The sequence below is a fragment of the Chiloscyllium plagiosum genome, unplaced genomic scaffold (assembly GCF_037043375.1).
Source record: "Chiloscyllium plagiosum isolate Xiang-an unplaced genomic scaffold, Cpla_swu_hap1 HiC_scaffold_2, whole genome shotgun sequence".
Classification (NCBI taxonomy): domain Eukaryota; kingdom Metazoa; phylum Chordata; class Chondrichthyes; order Orectolobiformes; family Hemiscylliidae; genus Chiloscyllium; species Chiloscyllium plagiosum.
Genome location: NW_028270140.1, coordinates 144,460,561 through 144,485,909, shown reverse-complemented (window position 1 = coordinate 144,485,909; position 25,349 = coordinate 144,460,561). Strand labels below are relative to the sequence as shown.

General features: G+C 44.5%; 1 protein-coding gene across 2 annotated transcripts in view; it reads left to right on the top strand.

Moving 5' to 3' along the window:
- The first annotated feature begins 2,053 nt into the window (after window positions 1-2,053).
- LOC122565260 (microfibrillar-associated protein 3-like) overlaps window positions 2,054-25,349 on the top strand; it is a 46,131-nt gene continuing 22,835 nt past the window's right edge. The window contains exons 1-2 of one of the 2 annotated variants that reach the window (XM_087973973.1): window positions 2,054-2,398; window positions 3,978-4,323. In XM_087973973.1, coding sequence (XP_087830099.1) covers window positions 4,248-4,323 — 76 coding nt within the window. In that variant the 5' untranslated portion in view covers window positions 2,054-2,398; window positions 3,978-4,247. Of the gene's footprint in view, window positions 2,399-3,977; window positions 4,394-25,349 lie in introns of both variants that reach the window. The other variant, XM_043721037.2, reaches the window with a different exon arrangement.

Genomic DNA, 25,349 nt, shown 5'->3' with positions numbered 1-25,349 from the left:
GGCTGTAATTTTAAGTCTGTGCCCCCCCCCCCCCCACTAGTGCTAGACTCACAAACCAATAAAAACAGCTCTTATGTTTTGGATCTGATTTTTTTTCAAGACTGGATTTTTGTTTGGTGAAGGCATCAAGGCATATGGACTGAAGAAAGACTTGCATTTATATTTCAATTTCACAACCCCATCCAACAGACAAGGAAGTATTTTTGTAGTGTCACCCCATTGCAATGTATAAAATGTTGCAACCAATTTGCTCACAGCTATCTCTCCAAACAGTAATGTAACAATTGCTGTCTGTTTTTGCTAAGCTGGATTTTAGAATAAATTTGGCCAAAGAAAGCATTTCTTTCAAGTAATAATGTGGGATCTTTTATATCCCCTTGACAGGGTACAAGAGACTTCAGTTTAATGCCCATTTGAAAAGCAGCACCTCTGGAAGTGCAGTGCTCCATCAGTAGTGCACCAGTGTGTTAAGGTAGGCAAATCGACTCTTGATACAGAATAACAATGATCTTCCCAAATGTTAGGATAGCCTGGAAGGGGCTACCTCCCATTTGAATCATTATTAGTCCTAAGGGGTCAGTTAGCATGGCTCAGTTTGTACAATTTTGATCTCTGAGTACGATACATGTGATCCCAGACATGTAGTTAACCTTCTGAAATAGCCTTAGGAAGCCAAAGTGTAATTAGGAATAGAGTCATAGAGATTTAATAGCATGGTAAAAGGCCCTTCAGGTTATTATGCCAATACCAGTCATCAAACATCTATTTATTCTAATCCCATTTTCTAGCACTTGGACTGTAGCCTTGTATGCTATGCATTTCAAGTGCTCATCTAAACAATTCTTAAATGTCTTGAGGGTTTCTGTCTCTACTTCCTTTTAGGCAGTGAGTTCCAGATTCCAAAAGCCCTCAAGTCCCCTCTAAACCTCCTGCTCCTTAAAATCCCCCCAGTATTGCCCTCTACAAGGGGGAAATGTTTTCCCTATCTATGCCCTCATATCTTAGCACATCTCAATCGGGTCACCCCTTGAGCCTTCCCTAGTGTAAGGAAAACAATCACAGCCTATCTAGTCTTTCTTCGTTGCTGAATTGATCCAGCCCAAGCAATATTCTGGTGAATGTCCTCTGCATCTTCTTCAGTACAATCACATCTTTCCTGTAGTGTGGTGACCAGAACTGCATACTGTTCTCCAGCTGTCTCCTAACTAATGTGTGATGCAGGTCATCATAAGCTCCCTGCTGTTGTATTTAATGCATTGATTAATAAAGGCAATTATGTCATATGCCTTCTTAACCACCTATCTACCTGTCCTGCTGCCTCCAAGGATCTGTGGAGATGTACACAGGGTCCTGCTGATCCTCTCTACTTCATAGGGTCCTAGCATTTGACATGTACTCCATTGGAGTTCTTTCAAAGTGCATCAATTCACTCTTTTCAGGATTAAGTTCCATTTGTCATTGTTCAGTCCATTTGACTGGTCTGTCTAACATCATTCTATAGTGTAAGGCTTTTCTACTTTCTGTTTAACCACAATAAATGTTGGCCCAGCATAAAAGCCCACATCACAAGTCACATGAAAAAGTCCTTCAGCAATATCCCTGAAGAAATGCGAATTAACTGAGTGGTTTCTCGTGGCCATCAGGGGAGCTTTCTGTGCGCGAATTGGCTACCACAAGAGGGACTGCACTTAAAAGTACTTTCCTGGGTGCTTTGCGAGGTCCTGAGGCGCTATAATAATGCAATTCCTTTATTATGGGATTAAGGATTCGGAGACCCCTGGTAGCAATCGATCAGCTGTGCAGCACCAACAAAAATGTTGGGAAGGCATTCTTCAATACACAGCTGCCAGGGCGAGGGTGGGAAGGAGTGTGCGCATTTGATCATTCAGATTCCCGGGTGGGGGCGGTGCTCTGCGCGCAGTGAGGATGCGGGTCATTCAGGTTACGGGGCGGGCCCTTGCACTGTCGCTAGTGGTTGGGCGCTGATGTTTGTATCCAGCGTCCCGGGCGGCAGGGCTGACTGTGCCGTCAGTCAGTGAGTGAGTGTAGCGGAGGCAGAAGCAGAGCTGAGCTGCATCTCAGTCACTACAAAAAAGCCCCAGTCTAGGGGTATCGCCTCCTCCAGTTAAAGGGAAAAGGGGAGGGGATGACTGCTCAGTGCAGAAAGCAAAATTGCAACAAGTTAATCACAGGTAGAGACACAGCCTCGGATTAAATCAGAGAATTCACCTCTTTTAATTCTATTTTTACAAAATGCTTACTAAATGCATGAGCAATGATTATAGAATGAGTGCAATGAGAGGCTGAAGTGGGGGTGGGAGTTGCTTTTCCGAAGCTTGGTGCATGCAGAGGAGAACGAGGACAAAGTACTGCCGTTGTAGAGGACAGGGATCAGCTGGTGAGTAACATGCTTTACTGTCAGCTAACGCTACCTGCTTCCCATTGTACAGAGAGTAAGGAATAGCCTGTTTAACACCTCAAGCCTGTGTTTATGACCACAGGTTCATACGACACATGTAAACAATCTTTATAAATATCATCATATATGCTTTATATGTATCCGCATTTTTCATAGCCCCTTTGATAATGCAGTGTCACCATATGCTTCTCAAAGGGACATATTTATCATATTTGGTTGCATACCTAATTTATTCTGTGTGCCACCTAATATTTGGACACGTTCTGTGTAACCTACAAGGTTATAGATCAAGAGCTGAGAAGTGGAATTAGACTGGGTAGTTCTTTTTGTCTAGCACAGATGCAAGGAACCGAATGTCCTCTGTTTATATGTCGTTTCTTTCAATGTTTCTAATTGTATATGTCCTTTGATGTAGTCAATATCTAGTATAGGTCATTGCATACGTTAGCTATATAATATACTGACAGCTTTTTTTTGTACCAGTACATCTGTAATACAGCTTTTTTTTTGTCTTTACATATTTGGTTGTATGTGCAGAGGTTCTTTTTGTAGTTGCGTTAGATCAAAACAAACTTCTGTAATAAATCTGAAGCATCTTCTATGCATCTTTGGTGAGAGACTTACAGTAATTATTCAGAGTTTGGCACATGTACTGTAGAAAGAAATCAGATTCGGTTTAATGCTATCCCAGTTATGAGATGTTTGTATATATCTTAAAATTGTTCGGAATAGAGCAAAGCCATTCAGCTCCATTGAGTCTACACTGGCTATTTTAAAGAACAAGTGCAGTGTTTCCCCCACATGTTACTTTAATGTTTTTTCCCCTTTAAGTATTCCCTTTTTGTAACCTATCATTATACTGCCCTGCAACATTGAATTAGACATTGTGTTACAACACCTTATTATATGTTTTGCAAGTAGATTTATTTCCCTTGTGTTGTATTTGGCTGTTTTGCTAATCACTTCAATCTGTGCCCTCTTGATGTCTACATATCACTTACTGGAAAGAGTTTCTCTTTTGTTTTTACTCTGCCTAAACTCTTCATTATTTTATAAAAGCCTCTGTCCAATCTCCTTCAGCTCCTCCTCCTTTTATCTGCTTCAGACGAACAATCCAGACTTCCCTGTTTGTCCACATAACTACAGTCCCTTATCCCTGGAACCATTCTGGCAAGTCACATCTGTAAGTTCTCCAAATTCTTCATGTCTTTGTTTAAGCATGGCACCTGAATTAAGACCCAATTCTCTAGTTGGGGCCAAGCGGGTGTTTAATTTAGGTTTAACACTCAACTCTATGGGTCAAGTGCTAGAAAGTGGGACTAGGTTAGAGTAGTTGTTGTAATTGGTGTAGACTTAATGGGCCTCTTCTGTATGATGTTATGAACCTATCTTCTATGCAGCATCCTGACTTTTGTATTCTATGCATCTATTTATAAAGCCCAGGATCCCATAGGCTTTGTCACTGTTATGTTCACCTGTCATGCCACCTTCAAATATTTGTGCATAGTATGCTTCTCTGTTCCTGTACCCGCTTGAACATTTTTTTTTAAATTTCTAGGTTGCATCGATTTTGAGTGTGGCTTATTAAAATTTACAAGCCATAGCCTGTAACTAAGTGGAAACGCAGCGTGCGTCTTAACATGGGGAAAAGGTATCCCTTACACACACGTTTAATGGCAAGAAGGGCCAAGTAAGAACCTGGTGGGAAGATGTCTGTGCTGATTAGCCTGCATGGCAGTTTCTTCCTGCTGACCATCAGCTGCTGGTTGTGTGCCCTTGCCCAGCACAGAAATGGTAGTGACGGAAATGTGACGGGGCAGGAGGCTGGATGGGTGCCTTTCATCACCTCGCGACTGGATCACATCATCGTGAAAGAGGGAGTCAGTGTGACGATGAACTGCAATGTAAGTGGCAACCCTGAGCCGCAGATTCAGTGGTACAACTCCAATGGCCGCTTGCTGAACCAGGACACTGGTAAGTTGGAACAGGACTCCCCTCTGAGGTGAAACAAAAAGTCAGAAAGCACAGCTTAAAAGTCACAAAGTGGAACGATCCTTCCAATTCCCCCTTTGTACATTCTTGGTTTGTAGGTGTTCCTGGCTGGACTGGCTCTTCCTATCCCTAATTACCCCGGAGAAGGTGGTGGCCTTCAGTTGCTGCAGTGCATGGGGCATAGGGACCGCCCTAGTGCTTTAAGGGAGGGAGTTCCACGGTTTTGACTCAGTGACAGAGAAGGGTATAGTTCCAAGTCAGGATGATGGTTAACTTGGAGGGTGGTAATAATACTTGCAGGTTTACAAGGGCTGTGTTTACAAGACAATCTCAACTGGTTTATCATCAAACAATGCAGAACTTTATGCATCCGGTCAATCATTGGCCTTTAATGGAGTTATCTGATTAGACCCACTCTCCCTGTTTATCCCCATGGTACTGCAGTGATTCCTGTGCTGGAGGAACTGATGTAAGAGCAATTGGATCAATTAGGACTATATTCACTGGAGTTGAGGAAAAGGATGAGGATGGTGAGGGGAACCTCTTAGAAACTTATAAAACTCTAACAGGACTGGGCGGTAAATTCCCAATGACCAGCGACTTCAGACTTGGAGGTTGTAGTCTCAGGATATTGTGTAGGTCATTTAGGACTGAGATGAGGAAAAATTTCTTCACCCAGAGAGCGGTGAGTCTGTGGAATTCTCTGCCACAGGAAACGATTGAAGTCAAAACATTAAATGTTTTAAAGGAGTTAGATATAGTTTTTTGGGCAAAATGGGTCAAAGGATGGGGAGAAAATGGGAACAGGGGGCTGAGTTGGAAGATCAGCCACAACCATATTGAATGGTGGAGAAGGCTCAAAGGACTGAGTGGCTTATCCTATTTTCTATGTTTCTATGCCTTTACTCCTGCAATTGTTTCCTTTTTTGAGTATTTTCCTTTCAAAAGTTCCTGTTGAATCTGTTTAAATTCAGTCAGTGAGTTCTAAATCATTAGTGTCACTTTGCTTCAAAAAATGCATTCTCCTTATTTCATTTCTCTGGTTCTTTTGCCAGTCTTTTTAAAATCTGTGTCCTCTAGTTACTCACCCTCCTGCTAATGGGCAATTGATAATTCACATTTGTCAGGAAGAGACTGTCAACATCCCTTGTATTTATGAGTCATAAAGTCATACACACGGAAACAGACCCTTCGGTCCAGTTGGCCCATGCTGGCCCATGTTCCCAAACTCAACTAGTTCCACCTACCTGTGTTTGGCCCACATTCCTCCAAATCTTTCCTATTCGTGAACCTATCCAAATGTACCTACACCCACCACTTTCTCTGGAAGTTCATTTTGCACACAAACTACTCTCTGTAAAAATAAAACGTTGCCCATCTCATCCTTTTTTAAAGGTTCCACCTCTCACATTGAAAATATACCATCTAGTTTTCTCCCCCACCTAGGGAAAATAACCTTGTCATTCACATTATCTATGCCCGTTATGGTTTTGTAAACCTCAATAAAGTCACCCCTTAACCTCCTATGTTCCAGTGAAAAAAGACCCAGCATTTCCAGTCAATTTTGATATCTCAAAACCTCCATCCTGACAATACCTTGGTAAATATTTTTTTGAATCCTCTTCAATTGAATAATCTCCTTCTCATAAAAGGGCAACCAGAGCTGCACATAAAAGTGACATCACCAACATCCTGTATAACCTCAACATGATGTCCCAACTCCTACACTCAATGGTCTGGACAATGAAAGCAAGGTTGCTAAACACCTTCTTAACCACCCTGTCTACTATGACGCAAATTTCAAAGAATTATGTACCTGAACCCTTGGGTCTCTCTCTGTTCTACAACACTACACAGGGCCCTACCATTAATTGGATAAGTCCTGTTCCTGTTTCTATTACCAAAGTGCAATACTCGAAATACCTTTCCTAAATCTTCGCATGACCACCTCTGCTCAGTGGCGAACAATCTTTAAAGTTATAAAATCCACAAAAAAAGCTTTATCTCACTGGTACTCACTCCAAGTTATTACATTGCTACACTTAATTGTTTGGATTATCCACTTTAAAATGGCAGAAATATGTAAAGAAAACCAATCACTGATTGTTATTTTGGTTGGTTGCTTTCCCGCGCAGAAAGCAGGACCAGGGTTGTGTGAGCAACTGAAAATCTTCAGAACCTTCCCTTAGCACCTCATCTCTGGTTGACCCCACTGTATGCCAAGCTAGATCAGTCTGATCAGTTTTTAAGCTGCTTGAGTGTAGTTCCATCAAAACTACGCAGTCCAAAAGATGGACTCCTGGCAACCTGTGAGCAACGCTACTGAGGATGAGCTGATTAATATCAGTGTGTTTATGAGCACAGGCCATTCACTCTGCTATGCCAGTGTGTTGCTCTTGTGAACACCAATTGAACCTAGTATCAGTTGAAGTTTTGTGTGGGGCGTGTTTATCTGGAAGAACTGGTTTTGTGTGCTGGTGTCGAGATGAGACAATGCAAAGTTGCTCACAGCTGTTTAATTAGCAGAACTGCCTCATTTGTGGAGACGATTGCAATGTGTTACTGCCCCTATTGTGTCTCCAAGAAGATATGCAAATATTTAGTGTGGAGCAAAGAGGAAGGACATTTGACCCCACTATACTCAGAAGGGACTTTGGAATTAACCCAGTTCCCCTGCACTTTCCCCATTAACCTGCAATCTTTGAATTTTTACGTATTTATCATTCTCCCCTTTGCAAGTTTGTTACTGAGCCAAATTCTAAGCATTCTTTCAGGCAATGCATTGCAGATCATAACAACTCACTGCCTGAAACATATTCTCTTCTTTTGCTTAGCTGGCCAATTGTCTTCAATTGTCATCCTTTGGTTCCCAATTGAAAATCTATTTTCTTTGCAGCGAATGGACTTTTGCAGTCTATTAATGTCAAGGTAGAATTCCATAGTACAAAAGGTCAGATTAGACAATTAAAATTGTTAATAATCAGCAATTCCATCTATAGAGCCTGACGCAATGAAACAAAACTTTCATTTCACGACTTTGAGATGCCCTAAATTAAATACTTTTTGAAATTCAGTCACTAATGGAATGGAAATGTCATTGCTAATTCATACAGGGGGAGCAATGTTATAATTTTTTTTAGACGTGCTGGTTGAGGGATAAATATTGGCCAAGACTTAAGGGAAAACTGTCCTGCTCTCCTTTAGAAATATTTCTGAGATTCTTTAAGCCCATCTGAGAGGACAGACCCTGTTCAATTTCTCATTCAGAATGATTGAGAATGCAGCAGTCCCATAGTGCTGACCTGAATCATAGAATTCCTAAAGTGAGGAATCAAGCCATCGAGTCTACACTAACCCTCCAAAGAGCAGCCCCTCCCCCACTCCCCAATTCCCCAAATCCTGCATATTCCCTCAAAACTAATCCACCTAGCCTGCACATCTTTGAACTGTGGGAGGTCAACAGAGCACCTGGAGGAAACCCACATAGACACAGGGAGAATGTGCAAACTCCACACAGATAGTCACAGAGATGTTTAGTACAGAAACAGACCCTTCAGTCCAACTCATCCATGCCAACCAGATACCCTCAATTAATCTAGTTCCATTTGCCAGCACTTGGCCCGTATCCCCATAAACCCTTTCTATTCATATACCCATCCAAATGCCCTTTTAAATGTTGCAATTGTCCCAGCTTCCATGACTTGCTCATTCCTTACACCCTCCAGCCTCTGCATGAAAAAGTTTCCCCTTGGGTTTCTTTTAAATCTTTTCCCCTCGCCCTAAATCTGTCCTTTAGTTATGGACTCCCCCACCTTGTCTATTCACCCTATCCATGCCCCTCATTATTTTATAAACCTCTATAGGTCACCCCTCAACTTCTGACACCCCAGGAAACACAGCCTCAGCCTGTTCAGCCTCTCCCTGTAGTTCAAATTCTCCAACCCTGGCAACTTCCTTGTAATTATTTTTTGAACTCTTTCAAGTTTCACAATATCCTTCCTATAGGAGGGAGACTAGAATTGCATACAGTATTCCAAAAATGGCCTCACCAATGTCCTACACAGCCACACCATGACCACCTGACTCCTATACTCAATGCTCTGACCAATAAAAGAAAGCATACCAAATGCCTTCTTCACTATCCTATCTACCTGCGGCTCCACTTTCAAGGAACTATGAACCTGCACTCCAAGGTCTCTTTGTTCAGCAACAATCTCCAGGACCTTATCATTAAGTCGACAAGTTCTGCCCTAATTTGCCTTTCCAAAATGCAGCACTTCCTATATATCTAAATCAAACTCCATCTGTCACTCCTCGGCCCATTGGCCCATCTGATTAAGAAGAAGGGCTAATGCCCGAAACGTCGATTCTCCTGTTCCCTAGATGCTGCCTGACCTGCTGCGCTTTTCCAGCAACACATTTCCATCTGATTAAGATCCCAATGTACTCTGAGGTCATCCGAGGGTGAAATCAATCCTAAGTCCCTAGTGCTGTGAGGTAGTGGTGCTAACCACTGAGCCACTATGGCACCCAAGATGGAGCTAGCTATGGTTTTCCAGATTAAAGGGATCAAAGTGTATCAGGAGAAAGTGGGATCAGGGACTGAGTTGGATGACCATCCATGATCATATTGACTGGTGGAGAAGGCTCAAAGGGCTGAATAGGCTACCCCTGCTCCTATTACTGTAGTGATTCAGATATAACATTTGTGTCTTTGAGTCATCAGGTTGTTAAAGTATGGATTCTAGGCTGACAGTCTAGTGCAGCACCAATCTTCCAGCTGCACTGTAATTGCCAGTTTACATTGTGTGCTCCAGTCCTGGGCTTGAAACATCAGCCCTCCAAATTAGGGGTGACCGAGCTAAACTGACGTCCAATGAAGAGTCTAAATCCCTAAGATGTTTTAAAACAAAAGGCATTAGGAATAACGAAGAAAGTTGACCAGCTTTCCCACCCAAATAGTACTATGACTTGTTGGTATAGGATTTCGAATTGGAGAACCTAATACTTTTATGTTGGAGAGAGCAGTATTGGTGATGTACTTTGACAGGAAGAATAGAAGAGATGAATATTGTTTAAGTGGAGAAGATCTGCAGAAAGCTGCAGCACAAAAGGATTCATGAGGGGCTTGACAGGAAGATGCTGAGAAGTTGTTTTCCTTGTGTGTGATCAATCGGACTCGATGGGCTGAATGGTCTACTACTGCTCATGTCTTTGGTCATATGGTGGAATTTTTTCAAGTGGTGAGAAGAGTCTGGTGGATATCAGCCCTAAGTCTTTCTCTGTGCACTTAGAGTCTCTAACAACTTAGTTTAGGACATTGCTGTATTTACATAGTAATTGGGCCCGAACACCTCTGATCTGGATATTCCACGAGGACTAAGATTTTTACAGAGTCGCTTCACATTTTGGCCATAGGTAGATCTTCTAAATCGGACTGTAGATCACATTGATCAGGGCAGCATGGTGGTCTACTGGTTAGCACTGCTGCCTCACAGCACCAGGGCCCTGGGTGTGATTCCAGCCTCGGGCAACTGTCTGTGTGGAGTTTGCACATTCTCCCCATGTCTGCGTGGTTTTCTCTGGGTGCTCCGGTTTCCTCCCACAGTCCAAAAATATGGAGGTTAGGTGGATTAGTCATACTAAATTGCACAGTGTCCAGGGACGTGTAGACTAGGAGAATTAGTCATGTGAAATGTGGGGTTATGGGTGGAATGTTCTTTGGAGGGTCGGTGCGGACCCGATGGGCCAAATCGCCTCTACCTGCACTGCAGGGATTCTATTGTACCTGGCTGCATAAAAACAGCAACATGCATTTATGTAGTGCCCTTAACACATGGGAGTTTTACTATGTTGAGCGGAGGAATTGTTAAATATCGTTTCGCTATAGAAGCTATTAAAGCAAGTGACCTAAAGCTTGGTGAAAGAGGTTAGTTTCAAAGACTGTCTAAAAGGAGGAAAGAGATTGAGGTTTAGAAGGTAATAAAGGATGCTAGGGCTTGGAAGCTCAATGAATGACATTCAAGGAGTGATTAAAAATTGAAGGGGTACAGAGATCTTGAGGGTGGGGAAAGAGGAATGCGTTGTCAAGTTTGAGAGCATCAGAGAGTTAAGGACAGGTGAGGGCATGGAGGGATTGAAATAAAAGGATTAGATTTTTTTAAATTGAGGCATTGCTGGATGAGGAGACAATGTAGGTCAACTAGCAAAGAGACGAGAGGCGAACAGGATTTGGTGGACATCAGAGCTTTAGATGAGCACAAGAAATTGTAAAGGTAACTATGGAAACTCCTCAGAATGAAAACTTATGTTACAGTTAAAGGTGTAATCTGCCGAGTGATAGAATTCTAATCAAAAGAAACTTTGGGGACAGCAATGTATTTGGAATTTTACCAATCATCTAAAAGATAGAATGCTTCCATTTATGATGTGTCTAATCATGTCTAAAGAGAAAGATGTGGAAGGGATTGGAAGTGAGTTTATGATAGAGAAAAGGAAAATGGTGAATAAGTTAGTGGGCCCCAAGAAAGACAAAATACATCCTACACTGAAAATGTGTTGCTGGAAAAGCGCAGCAGGTCAGGCAGCATCCAGGGAACAGGAGAATCGACGTTTCGGGCATAAGCCTTTGCCCTGAAGAAGGGCTTATGCCTGAAACGTCAATTCTCCTGTTCCCTGGATGCTGCCTGACCTGCTGCGCTTTTCCAGCAACACATTTTCAGCTCTGATCTCCAGCATCTGCAGACCTCACTTTCTCCTCAAAATACATCCTACAGTCTTGATTCAGGAAAGAGAGACAGGATACTGCTGAGGCCAAGTAATTAAGTTTTGGGACATTATTAGGTGTGCCACAGAACAAATATGTCTTCACTGTAATGTCTATTTTATAGAAAGAGCCAGTAATTATTTGGGAAATTAAAGACCACTTCATTTGAAATTTGTGGTTGGCAAGTTGCAGAATCTCTAATTAAAGTTTTAATGACCACTCATTCAGATAAGCTAATTAGAACTGGCCAACATAGTTTGCAAAGTGAAGACTATGTTGAACAAACCTCTGAGTTCATAAGGGGTTGGAGATGGTAGGTGCAGTACATGTATCTGTTTGGACTTCATGAAATCTTTCAAAAAGGTATCATCGAGATAGGAGTGAGATTAACAGTTCAGAAATTAGAGAGAGTAGCTAACTGCATTACAAATTGGCTAGCAGGAAGAACACAGAGTTGGAGTTATGGGAAGTTTCAGCATACTGCTGGAAGTGGCTAACATTCCAGGTTTTCTGGTCTGAGGCAGTTTCTATTCCATGTGTCATTTAGTGATTTGTACAAAGTTTTGGTGACTGGTGTTGGAACTTGTTACAAAAAAATGGTAAGTTAGAACATAGAACAGTACAGCACAGAACAGGCCCTTCAGCCCACGATGTTGTGCCAACCACTGATCCTCATGTATGCACCCTCAAATTTCTGTGACCATATGCATGTCCAGTAGTCTCTTAAATGTCCCCAATGACCTTGCTTCCACAACTGCTGCTGGCAACGCATTCCATGCTCTCTCAACTCTCTGTGTAAAGAACCCGCCTCTGACATCCCCTCTATACTTTCCTCCAACCCGCTTAAAACTATGATCCCTCATGTTAGTCATTTCTGCCCTGGGAAATAGTCTCTGGCTATCGACTCTATCTATGCCTCTTATTATCTTGTATACTTCAATTAGGTCCCCTCTCCTCCTCCTTTTCTCCAATGAAAAAAGTCCGAGCTCATAAGTTAGCTGCAGTTTTATAAAATCAGGACAGGCTACAGCATTGAGGTCACCTAGACAAAAGTGAGGATTGCGGATGCTGGAGTTTAGAGTAGAGAGTGTGGTGCTGGAAAAGCACAGCTGGTCAGGCAGCATCCGAGGAGCAGGAGAGTCGATGTTTCGGGGAAAAGCCCTTGAGATATCAGGATAGTAGGCTTACAATTGGTAGCTGAAATTTGGTGTCAGTAAACATGAGATTATGCATTATGCTTAACAAAAGACTCCCAGGTGATTATACTTTGAATAGAAATAGCCTTTGTACTGTCAGAAAGCTGAAGAATTTGCACATGCGGATTCACATGACTTCAAAAGGCAGCATTTTAAGTTGATAAGACTCTAAGAAAAAGTTAATATAATTCTAGATTTTATGATTGGAAATTTGGACTCTAAAAGTCCAATGGGGAGGCTGTGGCCTAGTGGTACTGTCACTTGATTGTTATCCCAGTGACCCATGTAACGCTTTGGGTATCCAGGTTTGAATCGCACCACAGCAGATGGTAGAATTTGAATCTAAAAAAATCTGGGATTAAGATCATGAATCCATTGTTGGTTTTCGGAAAAAACCTATCTGGTTTAGGGGAGGAAACACCCATGCTTACCTGGTCTGGCCTTCATGTGACTCCAGGCCCACAGCAATGTGGTTGACTCTTAACTGCCCTTCAGGCAACTGGGGACGGACAATAAGTGCTGGCCTTGACAGCAACACCCTCATCCTGTGAATGAATTTTAAAAAGTCAAAGCAGCAATGAGACGAGCACAAACATTCAGTCCATTGTGTCTGATTAAAACAAAGAACTACGGACACTGAAAATCTGAAATAAAACAAAAATTGCTGGAGAAACTCAGCAGGTGTGGCAGCATCTGTGGAGAGAAGAACGGTTAACACTTCGAGTCCAGTGACCTTTCTTCAGAACTCTGAATCCATTTAGTGAGTTCAATTGGTTTGATGTCTTTACCCTTTCTATATGGCCCTGTAAATGTTTATCGTTTAAAGGAACTACACAATTGGAATTTATATTGGATTTGATTCTGTCATTTTCCAAGCAACATATTCTTATTCAGAACAACATAACTGCATTTAAGAAAAGTTCTACTCTTTCCCCAACACTAACTTTTTGACCTTTTAAATTAACTTAGGCCTGTATTCTCTAGTTATTGGCCCACCTACCAGTAGAAATATTTTTCTCCTTATTTACTCTATTTTAAGCATTAATGATTTCAGATGCCTCTATTAAACCTGTCTGACACCTAAATAGGGCAGTTTTCTTCTCCAAATTGTAAAAGCTCAAAACCTTGAAGGTTTAGCAAAGAAAAAATGTAAAGGATTTGGACGCCACTAGTGTGAGGAACTCGAGCATGAAGAAAAAGTTGTGAAGTGGCATTTTTATATTTCAAACATTGCAGATTGCAGGGTAATTTGATAAGGGTTTTTAGAATTAGGAAGGAATGCAATGATTGATTGAAACTGGTCTCTGCAGTTGAGAGGTTGAAAATGAAGGTTATCACTTTCTATTAAAAAAAATTAAGAACTTAAGAGAGCTCCATTTCATGTCTGCCACCACCTCCCATGACTGGAAACAAAGTTTAAACTAACTCAACAATCATGATTATATTATTTGAAGGGGAAGAGGTTGAAGGAATAGGGAAGGAAGTGGACTAATGGCGATTTGGTTGATATGTTAGTATTCATGGTGAAAGACGCTGTTCAATATTGTAACTCGTGTATACAAACACATTTCATTACCACAGCACTATCTATTTATATGGTTAATGTTTTATTAAGAAAATTTAGACACCAGGTCAGTAGGAAGTTGGTAAAAAGCTTTCATTGGAGACATTGGTTTTAAGGAGCGCCTGAAAGAGAGAGAGAGAGAGAGAGAGAGAGACAGGCAAGGAAGTTTAGGGAGGGAATTTCAGAGCAGAGGACCCAGGTGCAATCACTGACGGAGTGGAGCAGGGTGGTCAAAAGGCTGAAGTTGCAGGAGGTTAGCTATCCCAGGAATTGTGGAGCCGGAAGAATTTATAGGAATAAGGAAAGATCAGGCCATGGAGCTGAAAATGTAAAAGCCTTTAAGGAGCTCAAATTGTGACCATATACTGTTGATGGTCAGGAAAGACCAGTGGGAATCAAGCAGGCTCTATACTCACTGATGTTTTTATTCATTCATTACATGCAGCTGTCATTGGCTGGGTCAGCACATCTTCCCCATCCCTAGTTGTCTGGAGAAGGTGGTGTTGAGCTGCCTTCTCACAACACTGTGTAGTACATATGTTTTCAGTAAATCCAAAGTGCCATCTCTTTGGGGGTGGGCGTGGGATGAGGGGGTTATGGAATCGGGTAGGTGTTGGACATAGATTTACGGGCAGAGTGATGAGTGGAGACATGAGGCAAAGCACAAGGTGCAGTAGCAAAAAATGGGCCATGTAGCCCACTGAGTTGCTCTGCCATTCATTGAAATCATGGCTGATTTGATAATCCTCAACTCCATACTTCTGGTATTTCCCACAACCCATGATTCCCTTGCTGATTAAAGATCCGTTTATTGCAGCCTTGAATTTACTTAATGACTCAGCCTTGACAGCTCTCTCTGGTAAAGAAGTCTTCAGATTCCACAAGAAAAGTGATGGCCTAGTGTTATTATTGCTAGGCTATTAATCTAGAGCTGCAGTTACTGTCCCCTGGGCATCCGAGCTCACATCCTGTAGTAGCAAATGGTAGAATTTGAATTAAGTATGAAAAGAAGGCTGGAATTAAGGATGACCATAAAATCATTGCCAATTGTTGGAGAAAATCCCATCTGGTTCACTATATCCTTTAGGGAAGGAAATTACCATCCTGACTCGAATGGTAGCCTACAATTGCAATTGGGATCGCACCATTCACTCAGCTCTGCTTCCAATACTTGACTGCCTGGTCCTGAATAACTGTCCCCTTCCCTCTGACTCACGGTCCTGTTCCATCACTGTGTATCATTCCCTGAATGAAGTGGGGATCAGCACAGGAGGTGGAGTTGAAACTTTATTGCTGGAACAGCACAGCAGGTCAGGCAGCATCCAGGGAACAGGAGATTCGACGTTTCAGGCACAGGCCCTTCTTCAGGAATGAGCAGAGAGTGTTCAGCAGGAGAAGATAAAAGGTAGGGAGGAGGGACTTGGAGGAGGGGCGTTGGAAATGTGATAGGTGGAAAGAGGTCAAGGTGAGGGTGATAGGTCGGAGTAGGATGGAGGCGGAGAGGTCAAGAAGAAGACTGCAGGTCAGGAAGGCGGTGCCGGGCTGGAGGGATCCGGCTGAGACAAGGTGGGGGGAGGGGGGATGAAGAAACTGGTGAAGTCCAAGTTCATCCCCTGCGGTTGGAGGGTTCCCAGTCGGAAGATAAGACGCTCCTCCTCCGACCGTCGGGTTGTTGTGGTTTGGCGGTGGATGAGTCCAATGACCTGCATATCCTCGGTGGAGTGGGAGGGGGAGTTGAAATGCTGTGCTACAGGTTGGTTGGGTTGGTTTGTCCGGGTGGCCCAGAGGTGCTCTCTGAATCGCTCCGCAAGTAGGCGGCCTGTTTCCCCAATATAGAGGAGGCCACACCGGCTGCAGCGGATGCAGTAGATGATGTGGGTGGAGGTGCAGGTGAATCTGTGGCGGATATGGAAGTTTCCTTTGGGGCCTTGGAGAGAAGTGAGGGGGGAGGTGTGGGCGCAAGTGTTGCACCTCCTGCGGTTGCAAGGGAAGGTGCCGGGAGTGGAGGTTGGGTCGGTGGGGGGTGTGGATCTGACAAGGGAGTCGCGGAGGGAGTGGTCTCTACGGAAAGCTGATAGGGGAGGGGAGGGAAATATATCCTTGGTGCTGGGGTCTGTTTGGAGGTGGCGGAAGTGACGGCGGATGATGCGCTGTACATGGAGATTGGTGGGGTGGTAGGTGAGGACCAGTGGGGTTCTGTCCTGGTGGCGGTTGGAGGGGCGGGGCTCAAGGGCGGAGGAGCGGGAAGTGGAGGAGATGCGGTGGAGGGCACCGTCGACCACGTCGGGGGGGAAATTGCGGTCCTTGAAGAAGGAGGCCATCTGTGTTGTACGTATTTTGAACTTGTCCTCCTGGGAGCAGATGCGGCGGAGACGAAGGAATTGGGAGAATGGGATGGCGTTTTTACAGGGGGCAGGATGGGAAGAGGTGTAGTCCAGGTAGCTGTGGGAGTCGGTTGGTTTGTAGTAGATGTCCGTGTTGATTCGGTCGCCTGAGATAGAAACAGAAAGGTCTAGGAAGGGGAGGGAGGAGTCCGAGACTGTCCAGGTGAATTTGAGGTCGGGGTGGAAGGTGTTAGTGTAGTGGATGAACTGTTCAACCTCCTCGTGGGAGCACGAGGTAGCCACCAGGACAGAACCCCACTGGTCCTCACCTACCACCCCACCAATCTCCATGTACAGCGCATCATCCGCCGTCACTTCCGCCACCTCCAAACAGACCCCAGCACCAAGGATATATTTCCCTCCCCTCCCCTATCAGCTTTCCGTAGAGACCACTCCCTCCGCGACTCCCTTGTCAGATCCACACCCCCCACCGACCCAACCTCCACTCCCGGCACCTTCCCTTGCAACCGCAGGAGGTGCAACACTTGCGCCCACACCTCCCCCCTCACTTCTCTCCAAGGCCCCAAAGGAAACTTGCATATCCGCCACAGATTCACCTGCACCTCCACCCACATCATCTACTGCATCCGCTGCAGCCGGTGTGGCCTCCTCTATATTGGGGAAACAGGCCGCCTACTTGCGGAGCGATTCAGAGAGCACCTCTGGGCCACCCGGACGAACCAACCCAACCAACCTGTAGCACAGCATTTCAACTCCCCCTCCCACTCCACCGAGGATATGCAGGTCATTGGACTCATCCACCGCCAAACCACAACAACCCGACGGTCGGAGGAGGAGCGTCTCATCTTCCGACTGGGAACCCTCCAACCACAGGGGATGAACTTGGACTTCACCAGTTTCTTCATCCCCCCTCCCCCCACCTTGTCTCAGCCGGATCCCTCCAGCCCGGCACCGCCTTCCTGACCTGCAGTCTTCTTCTTGACCTCTCCGCCTCCATCCTACTCCGACCTATCACCCTCACCTTGACCTCTTTCCACCTATCACATTTCCAACGCCCCTCCTCCAAGTCCCTCCTCCCTACCTTTTATCTTCTCCTGCTGAACACTCTCTGCTCATTCCTGAAGAAGGGCCTGTGCCCGAAACGTCGAATCTCCTGTTCCCTGGATGCTGCCTGACCTGCTGTGCTGTTCCAGCAATAAAGTTTCAACTTTGATCTCCAGCATCTGCAGACCTCACTTTCTCCCCACAGGAGGTGGAGTACCATACTCCAGGACCAGGGGGGTTACAGTCTCAGGATTTGAGGTAGGCCATTTAGAGCAGAGATGAAGATGAAATTACTTCACTCAGAGAGTGGTGAGCCTGTGGAACACTCTCTGCCACAGAAATGCAGTTGAGGCCAAAACGTTAAATGTTTTCGAGATGGAGTTGGATACCGTTCTTAGGGGCCTAAAGGGACGAAAGGGTGTGGGGAGAAAGCAGGAACAGTGTACCGAGTTGAACAATTGGCCTTGAACAAAGTGAACGGTGGAGCAGGGCCGGATGGCCTACTCCAGCTCCTGTTGTTTGCACTTTTACAGCGCAGCAAGAACTAGAACAGGGTAGACACCAGGCTGCAAAATGTGGTGCGAGCATTCCTCAGGTGTGCAGGCACCAATGGCACTGCTCATGTGGCTGTGGGCAAGACATGCCCCACCTTCCAGTTCCTGGTGTACATTGATGACATCGGGGGGAAGTTCTTTTTAGCATATTTTCTCACCCACTTTCCTAATCTCTTGTGAGAGAGTGAGGAGGTATTGGGAGGATTGGCCATCTTTTTATCAGCCCATTAAACTGCGTCCTGGATGCTGTTTGACCTTATCATGGTTTATAAAATCATGAGGACCATAGATTAGGTGAATAGCCAAAGTCATTTCTCCCCAGTGTTGGGGATTCCAAAACTAGAGGGCGCAGGTTTAAGGTGAGATGGGAAAGATTTGCGCTGTACAGTCTACATTTGCACAAAACTTTAGTTAGGCCGCTTTTGGAATATTCTGTGCAGTTCTGGTTGCCACAGTCTCCGAAGGACATGGGTGCTCTGGAGAGGGTACAGAGAAGGCTTAGCAGAATGTTGTCTGATCTGGAGGGTTTTAGTTATGAGGAGAGATTGAATAAATCCGGATAGTTTTCACTGGAAAAACAGAAGCTGAGGGGCGACCTGATCAGGTCTACAGGATTATGAGAGGGTGGATAGTCGGAGGCTTTTTCCCAGGTGGAAAGGTCAACTGCAAGAGGTCACAGGCCAGGTGGGGGTGGGTGAGTTCAGGAGAGAAATGTGGGGAAAGTTTTTCAGAGTGTGATGGGTGCCTGGAGCGCACTGCCAGTGCAGGTGGTGGTAGCAGGCATGTTAGCAACATTTATGATTTATCTTGATAGACACATGAATGTAAGGTGAACAGAGGAATAATGAGGACCAGGAATCGGCACAGGCATGGTGGGCTGAAGGGTCTGTTTCTGTGCTGCATAGTATTGTATATTGTATTTTTTTTTAAAAGGGACTCAATAGGTATCATTTTCAGAGGTGATGCATGTATAGAACAAACTGCCAGAGGAAGTAGGCGAGGTGTGTACAATTGCAACATTTAAAAGATATTTGGACAGGTACATGGATAGGAAGTGTTTAGAGAGAAATGGGACCAGTTCAGTTTAGGAAATGTGGTCAGCATGGGCGACTTGGGCTGAAGGGTCAGTTTCCGTGCTGTGTGAATCTATGACTCTTCCATGTCCAACACGCCCTATCATGGGAGCTGAAGCCATAACGTCTGATGCAGAGGGTAGGAACTCCGTCTTGTCCTAAGGGAAGACAATTCAAGAATATGATCACTGGAGCGTGAGACTGGTACTGGAATGGTAATGATGTTTATTTGAAGGGCTGGTGTGGGCATGGTGCCATAACAATCCTGTGATTCAGAGGCAGGTAGGTGCAAAGGTCATGCCTCAATTTACACCACCTCTGTTAAAACGGTGTACCATTTCCAGTTCTCCTGAAAGATTCCTGAGCTGAAAAACTGTTTCTTTCTCCACAGATACCGTCGAACCCGCTGAGTACTTCCAACATTTTCTGGCCTTTTCTTAAGGAAATGTGAATAGGTTTCTGTTAGCATTTCCCAACTTTCCACATGCGACTATTCAGGAGTAGGCTGAAACCAGACTGGTGTTCATTCAACCATGGTGGTTGATTTAGAAATGTCATGTTGACTTTTGGCTCTAAATGAAACCCTTGTATAGTTAGCCATGTTGGCACTGCCTCTGTGATAGCATTGTAGCTCGAAGCAGTGAATTGGCAGTTTAACTGATTTTACTTTTTAGAGAATTAATTCACAGAATGAGGGAGTCGCTGGCTAGGCCAGCACTTATTGCCCATCCCTAATTGCCCAGAGGGCAGTGAAGAGTGAACCGCATTGCTGTGGGTCTGGAGTTGCATGTAGGCCAGACCAGGCAAGGATGGAGACAAAAAAAAAAACAGCAGCTGCTGGAATCCAAAATAGGCAGGCAGGAGACCGGAAGAACACCACAAGCCAGGCAGCATCAGGAGGTGGAGAAGTCGATGTTTCAGGTGTAACCCTTCAGGACTGGGGGTGGGTGTGGCGGGGGGAGCTGAAGATAAAGAGGGTGGCCCTGAAGAAGGGTTATATCTGAAATGTTAACTTCTCCACCTCCTGATGTTGCGTGGCTTGTCGTGTTTTTCCAGCCTCCTGCCTGTCTAGACCAGGTAAGGATGGCAGTTTCCTTCCCTAAAGGACATTAGTGAACCAGATGGGTATTTTTCCCGACAATCAGCAATTGGTCATCATTAGACGCTTAATCCCAGATTTTTGTTGAATTCAAATGCTACTATCTGTCGTGGCGGGATCCAAACCCAGGTCCCCAGAAATTTACTTTGTTCTTTGGATTACAGACCAGCCATTGCCTCTCCTTAAGCAGTTGAAATATATTTGGCCTGTTGTACCAGTGCCAATATTGTGAAAGAGCAGTTGGTCTCATTACCCTGCTCCTTTTTCAAAGAAGTGAAATTTTCCCTTTTTAAGCAATGATTCAATTGCGAGTGCTTTGGTGAGGGTGTATTGAAAACACGAGCAAGGTGGATATGATGGAACTCTATATGACGATGGCCGGCTGGAGTACTGTCTGCGGTTCTGGTCCCTGCCCTGTAGGAAGGATGTGATTGCACTAGAAGGGGTGTAGAGGAAATTCACCAGGATGTTACCTGGGCTGGAGCAATTCAACTGCGGAGAGAGACTAGATCGGTTGGTGTTGTTTTCCTCGGAGTGGAGCAGACTGAGGAAGGACATGATTGAGATATACAACGCTATGAGGGCCATGGATAGAGCAGATATGGAAAGACCTTTCTCCCTAATTTAGCAGGGTACAGTCTTAATTGAGGAAAACAATTTTCACGGTGCCTCACAGTGCCAGAGACCCGGGTTCAATTCCTGCCTTGGGCAACTGTCTGTGTGGAGTTTGCACATTCTCCCTGTGTCTGCGTGGGTTTGCTCCAGGTGCTCTGGTTTCCCCCCACAGTCCAAAGATGTGCAGGTTAGGTGAATTGGCCATGCTAAATTGCCCGTAGTGTTAGGTGCATTAGGCAGGGTATATGTAGGGGAATGGGTCTGGGTGGGTTGCTCTTCGGTGGGTTGGTGTGGACTTGTTGGGCCGAAGGTGCTGTTTCCACGCTGTAGGGAATCTAATCTAATCTGACAAATTTTCATGCAGAGGTGATGATGCCTGGAACTCACTGCGTGAACAGATGAGAGAGGTAGCAATCCTCAACGTACTTAAGAAGTTTTTAGATGACCATTTGAAACATAGCAGCATACAATCCATGCAATGGAAAATGAGATGAGTCAATTGATGCTAGGTGCCCAGAGTGGACACAGTGGGCCGAAGGGCCTCTCTCTGTGCTGTAAAATCTCTATGACTTCTAATGATTTGCAAGAATGGATGAGGGTCTTCGTTTGCAAGACCAGATCGGTAAAGATAAAGTTGTCTTCGTTCAGACAAGAAGTTTGGGGAGGATATCTGAACGAGGTTTTCAATATCATGAAGGGTCTGGACAGAGCAGATGAGAAACTGTTCCCTTTGGCAGGAAGGTTGAGAAGCAAAACACATTGGTTTAAGACGATTGGCAAATGAAGCAAAGATGCTGTGAGGTTACTATCAGGACTGCACTGCCTGAGAGGGATGGTGCAAGCAGATTCAATAGAGGCTTTTGAAATAAATTTGGAAGGGGATAATTGCGTGATTGCGTTGAGAAAGGGTGTGAGGCCAGCTGGTAGAGAACCAGCATGAACTTAATGGCCCTCTTGAACCATTCACATTCTAATTGCTGTACAAATGTTACCATTAAGTCTGCTTGGAGCTATAATCTAAAATGCACCCTATTTCAAGAAAAAAATTCCTTTGTCTCATCTTTTCTTAAAAATCAATGATCTGTGCCCTCTGGTTACTGCACTGTCATTCCTGAAGAAGGGCCTGTGCCCGAAACGTCGAATCTCCTGTTCCCTGGATGCTGCCTGACCTGCTGTGCTGTTCCAGCAATAAAGTTTCAACTTACTGCACTATCTGCCAGTGGAAACCACTTCTTCAAGTGTCCCCTGCCAAATGCCTCATGATTTTGAACATCGCCAACACAGTTTTCCCTTTAAACGTCTGTGTTCTAAGGAGATTGAACCCAGTTTCTCTTGTCCCTCCATGTAACTGGAGTCCCTCAGCACTGACATCTTCTTGTATGTCTCCTCTGCACCCTTTCTGAAGTGTTGCTTTCCTTTCTGACCTGGTCTGTGTTAGTATTTGCTTTGTATTGGAGCTGTCCATTCTAACCCTGTCCTTTCCCACAGAAGGGATATCTATCTCTTGAAACTGTAGTAAATGGGAGTTCTTCAGGTGATGTTGTTGTGTTTTATTTTTCTACCTGAGCCAATTCAAGGATATCTTCAGCTTTCAATTGAAATTGAGACATTTGGAAGGATATTTTCTTACTTTGAATCTCCAGTTCTTTATCATATTTATCATGCCTTACAGCCATGAAGGGGGCCACTCAGCTGTCAAATTTGAAAGAGCTGTCAAAATTGTCTCACTTCCTCAGCCTCCTCACCATTAAAGGGGCTGATTTGTTGTATGACAGTGACATGAATAATGTGGCTCGGCTCAAGTCAGCAGCATTCTGACCTCCCCAAGCCAGGAGGTCGGAGTTTTGAGTCCCACTCTGAGACCTGAGTTACGTACACTACACGCAGGGATACCTTGCATAGCGGAGTGAGTGCTGCATTGTCGGCGGTGCTGTCTTTCAGATGATGTCAATGATCCTGTGATGCTGATGGAAAAAGAATTGAGAACCCGTGGTGGTCAGCTGTCCTTCCGAGGTCAACACCGTTTCATTAAAAAAGATGCAGGTTGAGAGGTTGTTCTTCCAAGTTGGTGCTTGCTCCACCCTGGTTTGTCTAATTAGCCATGTAGCGACAGTGAGAACTTTTAAAATTGGTTCCTGTGTACTTTAGGATATCCTGAGGATGTGAAATGGACTTTTGTATGCATTTGCAAATTCATTTCTCCCTTCGCTGGTGATAAAATGTCTCCACTCCACACTGCTTGGCTGCTTTCCATGTGGCCCTACATCAAGCAGGAGGTGTGTGTGTGTGTGTGTAAGTGTAACTGTAGACCCCCTCCACCCCCCCCCCCCAAACTGTTTCTTTACACTGTGTGTCAATCTGAGCAATTTGTCCTGCCACCCACTGGCACTTTTAATTTGTTCGTATCCTGGTAAGAGTACAAGGATTGAAGGAAGCGTGTACGGGGAGCGTAAGTGGAAGATTTGATTCAGTGAAGTGCACACTTCTGTTTCTAAAGTTAGCCCTGTGTAGCTTTCCTTGGGCTTTATAATCCTTGTTGGCTGATTCGCAGATATTCAAATGTTGCCAGATCACTTCAGGCTCTGTGTGTGTGTGCAAAGAGACTTGAAACACTTAGGGCGGAAACAGTATCTTTCACAACTTTAGAGCACTTTCCAGGCAGTTAGGCAATGCTTTCAAGTGTAGTTATTGTTGTACTGTTGGAAAGGCAGCATCCAAGCATCATACCTGCATCAGAACACCACAGACAGAAGATAATGACAAACTGTTTTATGTATCCCTCAGCCATGTAGCATATTGGTCAGGACATTGGAGAGATGTTCCCTGGTCTTGTTGGAAATATTGTCCTGGGATGGTGGGAATCTGGAACTTACTGTTAATAAGGGTGGGAAAGGCAGAAATCCTCATTACGTTTAAGAAGAATTTAGACCTGCACTTGCAATGCCAAGGAATCTAAAGCTATAATTGTGCAGGAAAATGGCACTAGAAAAGTTAGGTGATTGTTTTTGATTGGCACAGATTCAGTGGGTCAAGGTTTTTTTTTTCCTGTGCTTCGCATCCACGTGTGGGGGCTTTGGTTTAAAATTTCATCTGAAGTGCTTTTTCAGTTGGGTGGGACGGTGGCTCAGTGGTTAGCACCACCGCCTTACAGCGTAAGGGTCCTGGGTTCGATTCCAGCCTTGGGCGATTGCGTGGAGTATGCACATTTGTCCTGTGTGTCTGTGAGTTTCCTCTGGGTGCTCCAGTTTCCTCCCACAGTCCGCAGAAGTTCAGGTTAGGTAGATTGGCCATGCTAAATTGCCCAGGGATTGGCAGGCTAAGTGGATTGGCTGTGGGGAATGCAGGGTTATAGGGAGGGGGGGGTGAGTCTGGGTGGGCTGCTCTTTGAAGGGTCGGTGTACGTGTGGTGGACTGAATAGCTTGCTTCCACACTGTAGGGATTGTATAGTTCTAACCTACTGTGCTGGAGGTATTGATGCTAATTTTATGTACAAGTTCCTGGAGTGGGACTTGCACTCGAAATCCAGTGACCCAGAGATTGTAGGTGTTATCCATTGTTCAGAAGGGATTTACCAGGATGTTGGTTGAAACTTTATTGCTGGAACAGCACAGCAGGTCAGGCAGCATCCAGGGAACAGGAGATTCGACGTTTCGGGCACAGGCCCTTCTTCAGGATGCTGCCTGACCTGCTGTGCTGTTCCAGCAATAAAGTTTCAACTTTGATCTCCAGCATCTGCAGACCTCACTTTCTCCTTTACCAGGATGTTGCTAGGTAAGGAAGATTTGAATTATAAACAAAGGTTGGATAGGCTGGGACGTTTTTCACTGGAGTGTAGGAGGTTGAGAGGTGACCTGATAGAAGTTTATAAAATCATAAGGGCTATATATAAAGTTTAATGGTGTGTGTCTTTTCCCTAGGTTTAGGCATTTCAAGACTACAGGGCACATATTTAAGATGGAGAGGAGAAAGCTTTAAAAAAAGACATGAAGGACAAATAGTTTACACAGAGGGTGGTTCACGTGTGGAATGAACTTCCAGAGGAAGTGGTGGATGTGGGCACAATCACAACATTTAAAAGGCATTTGGATAAGTACATGAATAGGGAAGGTTTGGAGGAATATAGGCCAGGAGCAGCCGGGGGGGACTAGCTTAGTTTGGGATTATGTTCAGCATGAACTGGTTGAACTGAAGGATCTGTTTCTGTCCTGCATAACTCTGGCTCTATGACGTTAAATAAGAAACAACAAAAATAAGAAAAAAAATCACTGGAAGACAGAGACCACGTTAGGAATGTTCTGCTGTGACGAAGGGTCACTGAACCTGAAATGTAAACTGTGTTTCTCTCTACAGATGCTGCCAAACCTGCTGAGTTTCCCCAGCAATTTCCATTTTGGTTTCAGATCTCCAGCATCTGCAGTTCTCTGTTTAACTGCAGGAATATTTCATCATGACGTTACATTTAATAGGCATCTGAATGGGTATATGAATAGGAAGGGTTTGGAGGGATATGGACCAGGTGCTGGCAGGTGGGACTAGATTGGGTTTGGGATATCTAGTCAACGTGGACGTGTTGGACCGAAGGGTCTGTTTCCATGCTGTACATCTCTATGACTCTATCCAAAAAGAAATGATAGTTTAATATATCAGAAAGGTGAAAAGCATCTGTCTGAAAATGTTTTCA